Source organism: Ursus maritimus, unplaced genomic scaffold (genome assembly GCF_017311325.1).
Source record: "Ursus maritimus isolate PB19 unplaced genomic scaffold, ASM1731132v1 scaffold_19, whole genome shotgun sequence".
In the NCBI taxonomy this organism is placed as follows: domain Eukaryota; kingdom Metazoa; phylum Chordata; class Mammalia; order Carnivora; family Ursidae; genus Ursus; species Ursus maritimus.
Genome location: NW_024424341.1, coordinates 56362626 through 56376969, shown reverse-complemented (window position 1 = coordinate 56376969; position 14344 = coordinate 56362626). Strand labels below are relative to the sequence as shown.

The window sequence follows — 14344 nt, the reverse complement described above, 5'->3', positions numbered from 1 at the left end:
AGCAAGATGGGCTTGCTGCGGGAGCGGGCGGAGAAGGAGGTGGCCCAGAACGACGCGGAGGTGCAGACCCTGCAGCGGCAGATCGCGCACCTGGAGCAGCTGCACCGCTTCCTCAAGCTCAAGAACAACGACCGGCAGCCGGACCCCGCCGTCGTGGAGAAGCGCGAGAAACGCGGTGAGGCCCCGGCCGCCGCCTCCGCAGCCCGCGAGGCCGCCAGCGCGCGGGGCTCGGGGTCTCCGGACGCGGAGCGGGCGGGGCGCGCGCGGCCTTGGCTCAGGCTGCCCAGGCCCCTCTGCGCCCCTGGCCGCCGCGGGCGCCGACCTCAGCGCCCCTCCTCCCCCAGCCCGGGAGGTGGCCGAGGGCCTCCGGAGGACTTCCCAGGAGAAGCTGGTGATGCGCTGCGAGGACGCCATGAACAAGCTGTCCCAGCTGACTGGGGAGCGCGACCCGGACCTGCTGGTGGAGAAGTACCTGGAGAGTGAGTACTGGCCGCGCCGGCGGGGGGAGGGAGGAGGTCCAGGTGCGGGGGCCCCCCAGCAACACCCCCCCCCCTCATTAGGCGCAGGCTGAGCTTTGTCACGGTCACCGAGGGCCACCTCTTGGGCCCTGGGGACTCGGGCACCTGCGCTGCAGACTCGGGCGTCTGGCGCCCTTCTCGCCCCTCTCCCGGCCGCCCTGCCTCTGCCTCTCTTGCGCTGTCCCCAGTCTCTCTCCCTGCCCGTCTAGAGCCTTCTGAGCCCTTTCTCCTGTGTGAGTCTCCCTCTGGCCTGCATCTCTCAGTCCCCTCCGTGCGTCTTCATGTCCGTTTGTTTCTGGCTGTGTATGTCTCCCCGCCCCTATCTCCCCCTTCCTCCCCATTCCGGGCCTCCCGGTCTCTCTCCAGATCTTCCCTCAACCTCTGTGTTTCTCCCTCCGGGTGCTTGTTGCTGTCCTCTCCCGGGTCGCTCTTTCCCTACCTCCGCTGTTTTCTCGCCCTCTCTTCTCTCTTCCTCTGTGTGTCTGTGTCTCGAAGTATTTCTGGGTCTCTCTTGACTTCGTCCCTGTCTCTTTCTCTTACTCTGATTTGTTCCGATTTCCTCTGTGTCCCCCTGGCTTTCTGTGCCTCTACCTCTCCGTCTCCGTCTCTCTCTGACTCTGCGCGCTTGTGTCTGTTGTCTGTCTCGATATCTCTCTTTCCGTGTCGTGTGTGTCCCTCTGTCGCCGGCTCTCTGACCCGCCTCTCCCGCCTCTCTCCAGTGGAGGAGCGCAACTTCGCGGAGTTCACCTTCATCAACGAGCAGAACTCGGAGCTGGAGCATCTGCAGGAGGAGATCAAGGAGGTGAGTGAGGCCCCCCTCCCCCTCCCCCTCCGCTCCCCGGTCCCCCATCTCCTCTGCCCACCGCCGCCCCCCTCCCCGAGCTGCCCCGGGCAATGGGCACGTGCTCCGCTCGGCAGATGCAGGAGGCCTTGGCGAGCACGCGCACCAGCGAGGATAAAGTGCGCGCGCAGCAAGAGCAGCAGCGGAAGGACTTGCAGCAGCGCACGGACGAGGTGCACGCCGAGGCCGTCCGGGTGGAGGCCAGCTTCCGTGACCTCCGGCGGCAGCTGGAGGAGCTAAAGGCCGGTGAGCGCCTGGCCCAAATTTTTCATGTGGGAGGATGCCATGAGCCACCCGGAGGGCTCAGCCGGGCCGGCCACGAGGAGACGTTCCACAGCGTCTTCGTGCGCTGGCTTGTCTGTCCATCCCGTATCCATCCGTCCGTCCGTCCGTCCTGCTTTCCGGTGTAGAGCGCTCAAGAGTCAGGCTGCCCTGGGTTTGAAGCCAGCTCCATCGTTTGGGAAGCTTGGTGTGTGGTTTCCCGGGCCTGAGCCCCCCTGGCAACAGGATGGCCGTGCTACCTGGTGGGTGGTGGTGAGAAGCAGATGGGCCGGCCGTCGTGGGGAAGCTGAGAAGGTGTCCTGGGCCAGCAAGCAGAGGAGCCACCGTGGGGTCACACTAGGAGCTCCCCTAGCTCCAGAGCCTCCTTTTCTCTGTCCTGATATGACCATGACCGTGCGGGACCGCACCACGCCTGGTGCTAAGTGAGAAGGCCCCCCAGGGCAGGGGTGGGAGGAGACCAGCAGGGGTGCTGGGTACTCGCCACCATCCCAGGGCTTAGGACGGAGGGCCCTCAGGCACTGTGGGAGCCTCAACTCTGCCGGAATCGGCTGGGCCCAGCACAGAATGAAAAGGTAGGGCGCTTTGTTAAACATGATGAGGACAGCAGAGGACCAAGCCCAAGGTGGGGCCCCCTGAATGCGGGCGCCCTGAGCCCCTGCACCTGCCGCTTGCTGAAGCCGGCTCTGCTGGGGCGGCTGCAGGCTCCCTGGAAGCGGTGATGCTTGAGGCTGATTTTGGAGGATGAGGATTTAACTGAACAGTTGGGGGTGGGGGTGCCCCCAGCAGGTGGGGCCGAGGCCTGGAGATACTTGTAGGAATGTAGGCTCTTTGTGTGGAGAAGGGGTGCAAGGGTGTGAGTGGGAGGTGGAGGGGGGCGGATTCTGAAGAGGTGCCAGGCTGGGGCACTGGGGAGCCATGGGAGGGCTGTGAGCAGGAGAGGCCATGGACAGAGAGGTTGGAGGAGGAGGATGGAGAGGAGGGGACGGGCCCAAAGGTATCAGACCGACAGGCAGTGTGGGGGGTGTCGGGGTCCGCACAGGGTCTGGCCTGGCGGGGGTACTTGGGAAAAGGAGTGGGTTTGGGGATGCCCCCGAGCTCAATGTTCAGGGAGGGACCCCAGCAGGAAACTATATAGGAGTTGGGAGCTCAGGTGGAGGCAGCTCGGGGACAAGTGGAGACTCAGTGCCGTGGGCGGCGGATTTGTGTCAAGGTGCCTTCTAATGTCACCAACAGTAGCCAGTTCCCCTGAGACAGTAACCAGATACAAGTGGGCCACGCACGGGCCAACTGTGAGAGCCGAGGGTGGTTCATGGCAGTGGCTGGTGGGCCAGCCAAGGCCACGGCTAATCCGGTCGGGTGCAGGTGGGGGCCAATATTAAAAAAAAACAAAGAAGGCAACCTTGGTGGCACATGGCTGTCCTCCGACCTCTCCCGTGGAGCACCCATGTGAATGCTTCTCTGGGGGAGATGGGGCGGTGCGGGGTTGCTGGGTGAGAGGGAAGTCGGGTGTTTCTGACGGAGGTGTGAGAAGTCCTTGAAAGTTAATGGTGCCTTTGTCAGCTTTCCCGTTGACCTCCCTCACCTTCTGCCTTCTGTGGTTCTGGGCCCCGTGGCCAGGCCCACGGCCACGCTCTCCTGCTGCCTGGCTGTCGGAGGGGGAAGCCTCCGAGGGCAGGAGAGGGCGGGCCCCCAGCGGGCGCTGAGTCTGTGACAGCCTGTCCCCCCCAACCTCAGACATCCAGAAGCTCTTCACCAGGGCCCGGTGTGACAACACCGTCATCAAGGACCTCCTGGGGGTCAAGACCCGCATGCGAGACCGGGACATCGGCCTCTTCCTGGGCCTCATCGAGAAGCGGCTGGTGGACCTTCTGTCTGTGCAGGCCTACCTAGATTTTCAGGTGGAGATGCAGGGGGCTCGGGGGCGGGGGCGGGACAGGGAGCCCGAATCTCAGATGCCGGGGCCTTGGGGATGAGCTGACCACTGGTTTATCCACCCTCCAGAACTATAGCTCCTCCAGCTTGGGTAACGCTGCCCTCCTGGTTCTGGGCCAGAGCCCTGAGGACCTTCCGAAGAAGGTGGCCCTGCCTCAGCTCCCGGACAACCAGTGAGGCACAGGGCGGGTGGCAGGAGCAGGGGAAGGACATTCCACGGGGGCTGAGGGGACAGTGAATGGGATGGAGGGTTTTGGGGGGGCTCTTGGATACCAGAAGGTGAGTGTGGCTCTGTGGAGAGTAGAAGGTAGGAGTGGGTGCGTTGGGGGGACCAGAAGGAGTCCGGGCTGCAGAGAACGGAACTGGGCCCGAGTAGACCAGAAAGCCGAAGGGCACTCAGGCTGGCCAGGGCCTGGCTAACGGTCTCTGGGTCTAGCAACGAGGAGCCATCGGCCCGTTGTGGCCACGAGTGTCCTCCCTTCCTGCCTTCCCCCCACTTTAGAGAGGACACCCCAGGCTTTGAGGCCAAAGACGACTTTCCAATGAGCGCGGAAGAGCTGCGGAGCCAAGTGAAAAAACTGGTGAGGATGGGGGCCCCGCGGGGTTGGGGCAGGCCCTTTCCTGGGACCCTAACTCGCCTGCCCCACAGCTGGAGGCGCGGGAGCAGGCGCGGGAGCAGCAGCTGAGGGAGCTGGCTGAGGCCGTGAGGAAGGTCGATAGCACCCCGAGCGTACCCAGCCTCTCCAGTACCCAGAGGGTCGCCTCAGGCTCACCCGCTGTGGTCGCCAAGAGCCCCAGTATCATCCCTGGGTCCATCCTGAGCCAGAGGACGAGTGGCATCCTGACATCCAGTGCAGGCCGTGCCACCGGCTCCAACGTCGGCCGTGTCACCTTTGGTGACCCCAGCTCCAGCGTAGGCCACGTGACCTTCGGTTCCACCAGCGCCATGGGAGCACCGCTCTCCAGCCGGGGCTCCACGGGGGGCCGTGTGACCTTCAGGACCCCCAGCTCTAGTAGCTACCTGGGGTCCACCGGATACGTAGGGTCCAGCGGTGTCCAGGAAAGCCGCACAGGTGCGGAGAGCAGAGGCACCGGGTCAGAGTCGAGTGGAGGCCTCGGGTCCAGCAGAGGCCAAGCCTCGAGCCCTGGCCCCACCTCCAGCACCGACCCGGGCTCCATCACCAGCAAAGACTAGGGCGCCCAGCCTGCCCGTGGCTGCTTGCTAGCCTTCTCGGCATCTCTGCCTCAATTTCCCCGCATAAGTCTGCACCCGCCCTGCATCTGCCCTGCACCGTGACCGTCTGTTTCCATCCACTCCTCACCATGTCCTCAGCTCTGTCTCCTGCTCCCTTTCCGTTCCAAACCCTCCTTTCCCTTCCTGTCTTCTAATTTCCTCTTCTCCCAGCTTTCCATTTAGTGTGTCTCTGTCCTGGATTCGTATCTCTCTCCCCAGCACTGCCCTAACTCTTCCGGTTGTCCCCCCGCCCCACCACGTCCTGTTTCACCTTCTGCACCTCTAATCCCCTCTCCTGCATCCATCTTCCAGGCTCTCCTTGTACCTCACGTCCCTGTCTCTGTAGCTCCTCCTTCCTCGCCCTCCCCAGGAGCTCCCAGTACTGAGCATTGGGGGAAGAGTTGGAGCAATGATGTCAGGGTCGGCCTGAACTGTGACCGTAGGAAATAAAGGTCAGAGCCTGACTTTTACCCCAGCCTGGTTGCAAGTGTATATGTGAGAGCAAGCTTGAGATGTGTCTGTTTCCTCTACCTCCAGCCCGGAAATTCATGACCTTGTCTCTAGTCCCTGCTATTCATTCATTCATTCATTCATTCATTCATGCATGCATGCATGCATGCATTCATTTAAGATTCATTTACTTATTTTAGAGAGACAGAGAAAGAGAGAGAGCGAGTGGGGGGAGGGACAGAGAATCTTCGAGCAGACTCCCCGCTGTGCAGGGAGCCCGCGGCAGGGCTGGGCGACCCATGAGATCATGATCTGAGCTGAAACCAAGAGTCAGACGCTCAACTGACTGAGCCACCCAGGCGCCCCCTTTTTTTTTTTTTTTTTTTTTTGAGACCACTACATGCCAGGCTTTACTGAAAACTAGGATGTATCAGTCAGGATAGGCTGGGTGATGCTAGAGTAACAAAGAAGCCCAGGACCTCAGTGGCCTCGTGAAGCAAAGGTTGATTACTCGCCAGTGTTACCGGTCTTTTGTGGGTCACCTTGGGGCTCTGCTCCACATCATCTTTGTGACCCAGGCCGAGGGAAGAGCATCTCTCCGGAGCGTTGCCAGTTCTTTGGCACCGTCAAGAGAGACAAAGCGGCAAAGCTGAAGTGGGTCTCGCAGCCTCTGCCCGGATATGACGCACGTCACTTTCACGCGCATCTGTTGGCTCGAGCAGGTCATTCGACAATGAGTAACTTCAAAAGGGAGAGGTGGTGGGAAGTGCAGTCCGTCCCTGTGCCTGGAAGGAGAGAGGGGGTCACAGAGATGAAGCAGACTGTCCTCTCCCCGCTGTGGGGTGGTATGGGAGGGACGGGGGTTAGAACACCGTGGGTCCCTCTTTCCCGTCCTGCCGATGCCCTGTCTGAATTTAATCTGACCAAATCCAGACAAATACTCCATCATCCACCTTCCCAATCAAGGAAGGTAATGCTCTGGGCCTCGCTCATTGTCCGTAAAATAGGTGGATAATAGTACGCACCTCAAAGACTTGTGCGAAGAGATGAACTGGTCCATGTAAAGCCTTAGAAACAGTATCCAGCACAGAATATAATGCTCGAAACTATCTGAGATCATGTGTATGACGGTCCATGAAGGCAGAAATTGACATAGTGCTTCTCACTCGTTCGGATTACCCAGTCTTCCTCTCTCCTCACCTGGCCCTGTCATCTGGGGAGGCCTCCCCATCGGTACTGGCTTTTCAGGAAAGAGAATGAAACCAAAAGCAAAAACCTTGACTTGTAGTGCCTACCCAATTCCAAACCTTTTTAAAATGGAAGTTGCCTTAAAATTTTTGCCAGCAAAAAGGCTCTGTTGCCAGCGAACAAAGCTAATGCCTCAACAATTTGAAACCTTCAACAACAAAAAGAACGGAAAAAACCAAAAACGGTCTCCTTGGTACCAGTACAAAAGCCTGATCTAAAAAGAAGGCACTTTATATCTTTTTAAGAATTTATTTTTATTTATTTGAGAGAGAGCGAGAGATATCACAGAGGAGAGGGAGAAGCCGACTCCCCGCTGAGCAGAGAGCCGAGCGCGGGATCCTGACCTGAGCCAAAGGCAGACGTTAAACGACTGAGCCCCCAGGCTCCCCAGGAAGGCACTTTAAATAGCAGGAGGATAGTCTCAAGATAAACCAGGATGTGCTCTTGGCCAAGCGGACCCCAAATGGACTGGCTGGTCTTACCCTCTGGACCCCAACCCACGGTGCATAAGCTAGTTGTGATCGCAGCCTTCCAGAACTTTCTAGTGGGATATCATGACCTCTGACCTCCAGGAGATCAACCAGGTCCCCTTAAGTGGACAGTGCTTGACCTCCCTGGCTTGACCCTTAAAAAAAAAAAACAAATCACGGTGCGCCTGGGTGGCTCAGTCGTTAAGCGTCTGCTTTCGGCTCAGGGCGTGATCCCAGCGTTCTGGGATCGAGCCTCACATCAGGCTCCTCCGCTGGGAGCCTGCTTCTTCCTCTCCCACTCCCCCTGCTTGTGTTCCCTCTCTTGCTGGCTGTATCTATTTCTGTCAAATGAATAAATAAAATCTTAAAAAACAAATCTGAAGATGGGGATTAAAATATGCTAATGCAGGAAGACCCCATTTTTGCTCCTTTGCTAGATCACAGAGGTTTTAAGGAACTTTTCACTGCAGAGGGTTATCTTGGAGCAGGGTCCTGAGCCGGAAAGGAAGGTGTGGCTTCCCACCTTATATGAAAGCTCTAAATGCCCTCCACATGGGCAGGGAGTCGGGGAATCATGTTGGGGTACATCAGAGTTTGGCCTTGGCTTCAGTAATTGTCCAAAATGTGCCGATCAGTGTTGGCTTTGGTCTTGCCTCGAAGCATGAATTACCACCTGCGTATTTCAGTGGGATACCCCTGAACTTGTGGGTCTCAGTGATGTTGCAGTCACGCAGGTTACTGTCACACACACACACACACACCCACACACACACCATCACAGGGTCAATTATAGGAGCAAAACACTTTAATCGGACTTCTTAACTTTCATGCGTGCACTTTCCAATACGGGTAATGTGGAACGACAAATTGTGTGTTCTCTACCGGTGACGTTCTATCAGCCCACAGAGGTATAAATGCATATTTTCACCGCAAGACTAAGAGGCTGGTGGTACCAGTCATTCTTTTGTTGTACAAGTGATGAATTCTCGATACAGAATTTTAGGTACAAAATTTATGAAGAAATCCCTAACAGAAGCACGCACATTTAAACAGTAAGGGAGTATGTTTGCTAGAAGACTCTAGGAAGGATATTACTTCCTTTTTGAATCAACAAACGTTTATAAAAATTTAAAAGACGAGGGGTGCCTGGGTGGCTCAGTCGTTAAGCATCTGCCTTCGCCTCAGGGCGTGACCCTGGCGTTCTGGGATCAAGCCCCACATCAGGCTCCTCCGCTGGGAGCCTGCTTCTTCCTCTCCCACTCCCCCTGCCCGTGTTCCCTCTCTCGCTGGCTGTCTCTCTCTCTGTCTTAAAAAATCTTAAAAAAAAATCTTAAAAAAAAAATTTAAAAGACGAGAGGTGCCTGGGTGGTTCCCTCTGCAGAGGGGCCACGCTTAATCTCAGGGTTGGGAGTTCAAGTCCCACATTAGGCTTGGAGCCTACCTAAAAAAAAAAGAGTATATGAGAAAATTAGAACAACGGAAATTAGGTTCTCTCTTGATTCAGACCTTTGTAGTTTATTTTGGTGTGCCTTTCAGACTAAAACAAATTGCCCGTTTGGAATTAACAAGCTTCACGGTGAGCCTGTGTGTTTCTAGGCAGCCAGCAGGGGTCGCCACCTCCCACGCTCAGCCATCCCGGACGTTAGTCGTATGAGGTCCGGGTACCATGTAATTCCACGTGGGCTCACTAGTTTTATTTGTAAAATAATTAATCCATCCGAGTCATGGGATTTAATTTTCCATCATGCATATGGGAAAAGAGGAAAAGGCTATTGATCTCCTGATCTGATGAGAAAGCTTACTCGGATTTGTAGCCTACATGCAGGACGTCAGCCAGGCAGCAAATGGAAGACAACCCATCCGGTGAACACCTTCCAGAGCGAACGGTCACCGGACATGACCACAATTTCTATAGTTTTTGGCATCCCAGGAAACCCTGTTGAAGTTGCTTCTGAGTAATATTAATAAGGAACAGAGCCCGTTGGAGGGAGTTAGTAATTTCCACAATCTCTCTAGTGCACCGGACAAAATTAATATTCTCGTAAAGGTTGTCTTCTTCACACCTTATCAACTCAGATCCTCTGAATTAACTTTATGATAAAGAACACTATTTCTTTCCTTACAATTGCAGGGGAGAGGGACATCTCTCTCCCTCCCCGTTACTTTGACAAATCTTAATTGAGTCCGTACTATGTGCCATAATTGTACTAGCTTCCGGGGATAGAACAGGGCACAAGAAATGTAAAAACTGGTATTTCAGGAAGGAAATGGAAAGAGCAGCTCTCCTGGCTTCTGGAAGTGAAGCTGCCATTCCCGCGCTCACCTTTGGGACCCAGAGAGTCTCATCTTGGTGTGGAGCAGAGTCGTGACCACCTGTCCTACCTATTGTCCACAATGACTTCCTCCTCTCTCTTTCTGAAGACAGGAGAGTGAGCACAGTGACCCCAGTGACCTCAGCAGCCCCTCCTCCCAACCCCCTCAAGGGTCCTAGACCTACACTGAGCAGACCCTCCTCCGCCTTCCCCTGGTCCAGGGCTGGGCTCGCTGTTTACAGACGGTCACCGTGAGCCCAGAATACACCCGAGGCCACTGACAGAGAAGCCAGAGACTCAAACCGGGAATGCTCTGGGTTCCCAAGAAGGCAGCTCTGCCCTCGATGTCACAGTCACATCCCCTTTGGCCCTGGGTGGGGAGAGGGACGGAGAATGCAGGCTCGCTGGACCAAGGCTGTAGCTAGGAGACAACGGGGGGCTTCCCGATCCCTGCTTTCAAGGTGGTGGTGGTGACATTGGCAACCGTGGTGACGATGAGTGTCAGGGTGGGGTTGGTGGGGGTGAGGGAAGGTGGCGACGTGGTTGACAGCAGGGACGATGGTCATGCTGGTGACGCTGCTGGCGTCAGAAGGGGATGTGGTGATGGTGGTGGAAATGCTAGTGCTTGTCACCTCCACGAAGACTGCGCCATCTTGGATTCACTCTGTTCCATATGGAGACTCACATATTTAAGCGTGAACTCTGGAATGTCATTAATCTACATGACACAGTATAAAAAACCAGCCGGCCAGTGCAGCTCCATCTTATCGGAAAAGTGGAGAAAGGACTGAATTAAACTGTAGTTAATAGCAGTGAAATCTGGAGCATTTAGTGAATTCTATCCTCCAGGAGTGAGGCAGAAACTAGCACGGCCGCATACAACCTGTGTGGCCTTGGACAAGTGTCTTCACCTCTCTGAGCCCAGCTTATCTTGAAATCAGAGCTGGTGGGGGATCCCTGGCAACAGCACAACGTGGTGGAAAAATACCACTAGGGAGTCATCTGGGTGCTAAGACTTTCTCCATCGTAATCTTTGTCAGCTGGGGAAAAAAACAACAAACAAAAAAACCCAAAACAAACAAACAAACAAAACCACCTGAAGATAATCTAAGATAGTGGAAAACCCTTTCCTAGATTGTCAGTGGAGACTTGTTAGAGTCAGTAAATCAATTTGAGGGGATCTGACCAGAATTTCAAAATAGGAACAGAGTAGAATTAAAAAAAAAAATCATACCGTACAGGGTGGCATTTCCTGAAACTATGTTAATGTGAAATGATTTCTTACTGTGCATCACGGTCAGAAAAGTCTGGAAGCCACTGGGAGACGGCCCCCAGCCTCGCACTGATTTCCAGACCCTCGCCAGGAACACTCCCTTTCAGACGCGGCCCCACCTCGCCCAGAGCAAACCTTCCCGGTCTCCCGGCGGCGCTGTGTTGGCGGAGCTCGGCCGCCAGGTGGCGCGCGTGCCCCGCCAAAAGCGGGTTCTGCTCTGTCCGACAGTCCAGGCCCGTTTACGTCGCCCCGAGGATCCCGTTTGCTGGGGCTGGAGACCCCGGCCAGGAATACAGCTCCCGGAGCAGAGCGCGGCGGGAGAGCTCAGGCGGTCAGGAAGGGATTCGGCCGTCCGGAGCCCCAAGCCTCCCTTCATTCTGCAATGTTCATCCAGTGCCTCTCTGTCCTCCAGACAGAGTGGGCGGCTCCCAGAGCTTGCATCCCGGTGGGGAGCACAAAAAAGAACCCACAGTCACGACCCCGCCAGACGCCTCCCCACTTAGGGCTTAGAGACAAGTGTGGTGCGGGACAGCCCGGGGTGGAATTCCATCCCTTCCTCAGCTGGCTGTGTGACCTTGGGCAGCTTGCTTAGCCTCTCTGTGCCGCAATTTTCTCTGCTATAAAATGGGGAAATAGGCCCACGGCCTAGCGTTGCCGTGGGCATGAAACGAGTTCATATTTGTAAAGCACTTAGAAGGGGCCTGATATGTTTGTTAAACCAATTGTTACAAATTCCCATGGTGCACCTGTAGGAACCTAGGACGTGGGCATGGGGGCAGAAGGAATCCCAAAGCCGCAGCCCTCCCTCCCTGCTACTCTTTGGAGTGGAGTCCAGGGATCCGACTCCCAGGCAGGGTCCTTTTCCTCTGCATGGAGCTCCCTCCGCACGGTCTGGGCAAATGGGGAGGCCCTGAATGCACCCAGATTCGTGGACAAAGCAGTAAGCCAAGAAGGAAGGGGGTGGGACTGGGGGGAAAGGGCCAAGCGCGACAGCCCTCTCATCCACAGGCTGGGTCCCCTGCCCCCAGGTCCCCCCCAAATACCCAAAGCTGAACTCAGCAGAGCTTTCGGGCACCACGTGGCTGTGGACGTCCAAGACCTGGGATGTCTTTTACCCTCCTTCCTCCTTTCCTGCTTTCACAGGTTCATTCAGGCATGACTTACGGACTGTCAAAGTCATCCACCGTCTGTGACTGTTCAGTGATTTTTCACAAACTTACAGAGTTGTGCAATCGTCACCACAGTCCAGTGTTAGATCATTTCCACCATCCCCAAAGGTTCCCTCCTGCTAGCCTGCAGTCAATTTCTGGTCCCACCTCCGACCCCAGGCAACCACTGATCTGCAACCTTGTCTCTAGATTTACTTCTTCTAGAAATTCCATATAAAGGAATCATACAACACTGTCCTGCCTAAAATACTACTTTTTTTTTTTTAAGTAGGCTCCATGCCAAGCCTGGAGCCCAACATTGGGCTTGAACTCACAACCCTGAGATCAAGACCTGAGCTGAGATCAAGAGTCCCACACTTAATGGACTGAGCCACCCAGGCGCCCCCTAAAATACTTTTTAAGATTTTATTTATTTATTTGATAGCACCGCATAGGGCTCCCTGCTCAGCGGGAAGCCTGCTTCTCCCTCTCCTACTCCCCCAGCTTGTGTTCCCTCTCTCGCTGCCTCTCTGTCAAATAAATAAATGCAAATCTTTATTTTTTTTATTTTTTATTTTTTAAAGATTTTATTTATTTATGTGACAGAGAGACAGCCAGCGAGAGAGGGAACACAAGCAGGGGGAGTGGGAGAGGAAGAAGCAGGCTCCCAGCCGAGGAGCCTGATGTGGGGCTCGATCCCAGAACGCCGGGATCACGCCCTGAGCCGAAGGCAGACGCTTAACGACTGCGCCACCCAGGCGCCCCTAAATGCAAATCTTTAAAAACAAAAAACAAGAAACACTGGCCCCATACTAGTTTTATCATTTATTCTTGAGTTATAAAAATCTCCCCCTAAGATGCTTCTTACTCAAACTAGGGGTTCACTTCATTTAATATGTTTAGAAAGGAAGTCTGTTGCAGCCAGGGACACCCCAAAAGACCTGCTACAGGGGAGTGAGGACTCTTGTGTTTGGAGGGTTGTGTTACTGAGGCCATGACCTTCGTTCCAATGATCCCAAAGTTGCTTGTGCTAATTCAGGGAATTTCATCCAATTTCCAGGGAGCAACTGGGAAAGAGAGCAAAGGGAACTTAGTTAAGAGAAGAAGAATGAGAAACAGTCTCCACTTTCCAACAGCTTTCTAGGAATCCAAGCCAGTGAATTCTGTCAAGGATGTAAGCTCTACCCAGCATCAGTTATGAGAAAATGTAGAAGATGCATTTAAAAGCCTTCAACACTGCTAACTCTGGAAAAACAAGTCTATGCACCCTTAGTAAAGATGATGAGAAAAATTCATCTGCTCAGGCAACTGGCAGACTCAGCCCCAGGAGATCGAAATGATCATCAGAACAGGTGTCCCATTATCAGCATCATAAAGACCACATACTCTGACCATAAGGCAGTCCATTCATGACCAGTAACAACCGACTGACCGAAAATATTATCACGGGGCACCCTAAACCCCAATCTGAATTAAATGAGGCTCAAACCAGGCTTCACATCGGTGAGACCACCTGTATGTAAATTGAAACGAAGCCACTACGTATCGAAATTCACATGGCAGAGCCGCGAGGGCACAGAGAGGGATTTTCGTCATCGTATAGGATTTTATTAGAGAAGAAAAACTGGAGATCATGAATTTTGGTCCCAGTTGAAGGATGAGACAATGTAACAGCAGCAATCGTAAGGCTCACTGTGTTTCTCTCCATCTATGTACTCATCTTATAGAAGACTTTTTTTTTTTTTTTAAGATTTTATTTATTTATGTGACAGAGAGACAGCCAGTGAGAGAGGGAACACAGCAGGGGAGTGGGAGAGGAAGAAGCAGGCTCCCAGTGGAGGAGCCTGATGTGGGGCTCCATCCTGGAACGCCGGGATCACGCCCTGAGCCGAAGGCAGATGCTTAACGACTGCGCCACCCAGGCGCCCCAGAAGACTTTCTTCTATTACAACCACGGTATCTCTCCCGCATGTGGTCTCTTGTGTAAGTTACGGGGTGAGTGTTTAAAGAGGTCTTTCCCACATTCCTTACTGCCGTGAGGAGTCTTCCCAGAGACAACGCTGAAGGCTTTTCCATATTCCTTAGATTCATGGGGTTTCTCTCCGACGTGAGAACAAATGTCTACTGAGGATCAAAGAAGGGGGCACCTGGGTGGCTCAGTCCATTAAGCATGGGACTCTTGATCTCAGCTCAGGTCTTGATCTCAGGGTCATGAGTTCAAGCCCCACACTGGGCTCCACGCTGGGCACCGAGCCTACTTAAAAAAATCAATAGTTAATAAAAAAATTAAAAACCATAAAGCTGAAAGATGAAAAGCTTTCCACAGACCTTACCTTCACAAGATGTGAACATGTAAATGTGTGAATTCTCACCTTTCCGTCCTTCAGGGAAGACTTGAGTTCTTTTCCAATATGTCCTTACGTGCTTGGTATTTTGAGAAAATTAATGAAGCTTTTCTCACATTCCTTTCATTCACAGGACCTCTCTCAACTGTGAATTTTTTCTTTCTTTTCCCCTTCCTTCCTTCCTTCCTTCCTTCCTTCCTTCCTTCCTTCCTTCCATCTTATTTATTTAAGCAATCTCTACACCTGATGTGGGGCTCAGACTCAAAACCCTGAGATCAAGAGTCACACGCT

The 14344-nt window shown here is 54.3% G+C and overlaps 1 protein-coding gene across 1 annotated transcript in view; it reads left to right on the top strand.

The window, feature by feature from the left end:
• ODAD1 (outer dynein arm docking complex subunit 1) overlaps nucleotides 1–5361 on the top strand; it is a 24316-nt gene extending 18955 nt beyond the window's left edge. Inside the window, exons 9-16 of the mRNA XM_040634244.1 lie at nucleotides 3–175; nucleotides 345–479; nucleotides 1238–1320; nucleotides 1437–1605; nucleotides 3376–3539; nucleotides 3643–3746; nucleotides 4076–4154; nucleotides 4223–5361. Of these exons, the coding sequence (XP_040490178.1) occupies nucleotides 3–175; nucleotides 345–479; nucleotides 1238–1320; nucleotides 1437–1605; nucleotides 3376–3539; nucleotides 3643–3746; nucleotides 4076–4154; nucleotides 4223–4768 (1453 nt within the window). The 3' untranslated portion in view covers nucleotides 4769–5361. The remainder of the gene's footprint in view (nucleotides 1–2; nucleotides 176–344; nucleotides 480–1237; nucleotides 1321–1436; nucleotides 1606–3375; nucleotides 3540–3642; nucleotides 3747–4075; nucleotides 4155–4222) is intronic.
• The last annotated feature ends 8983 nt before the right edge of the window (nucleotides 5362–14344 follow it).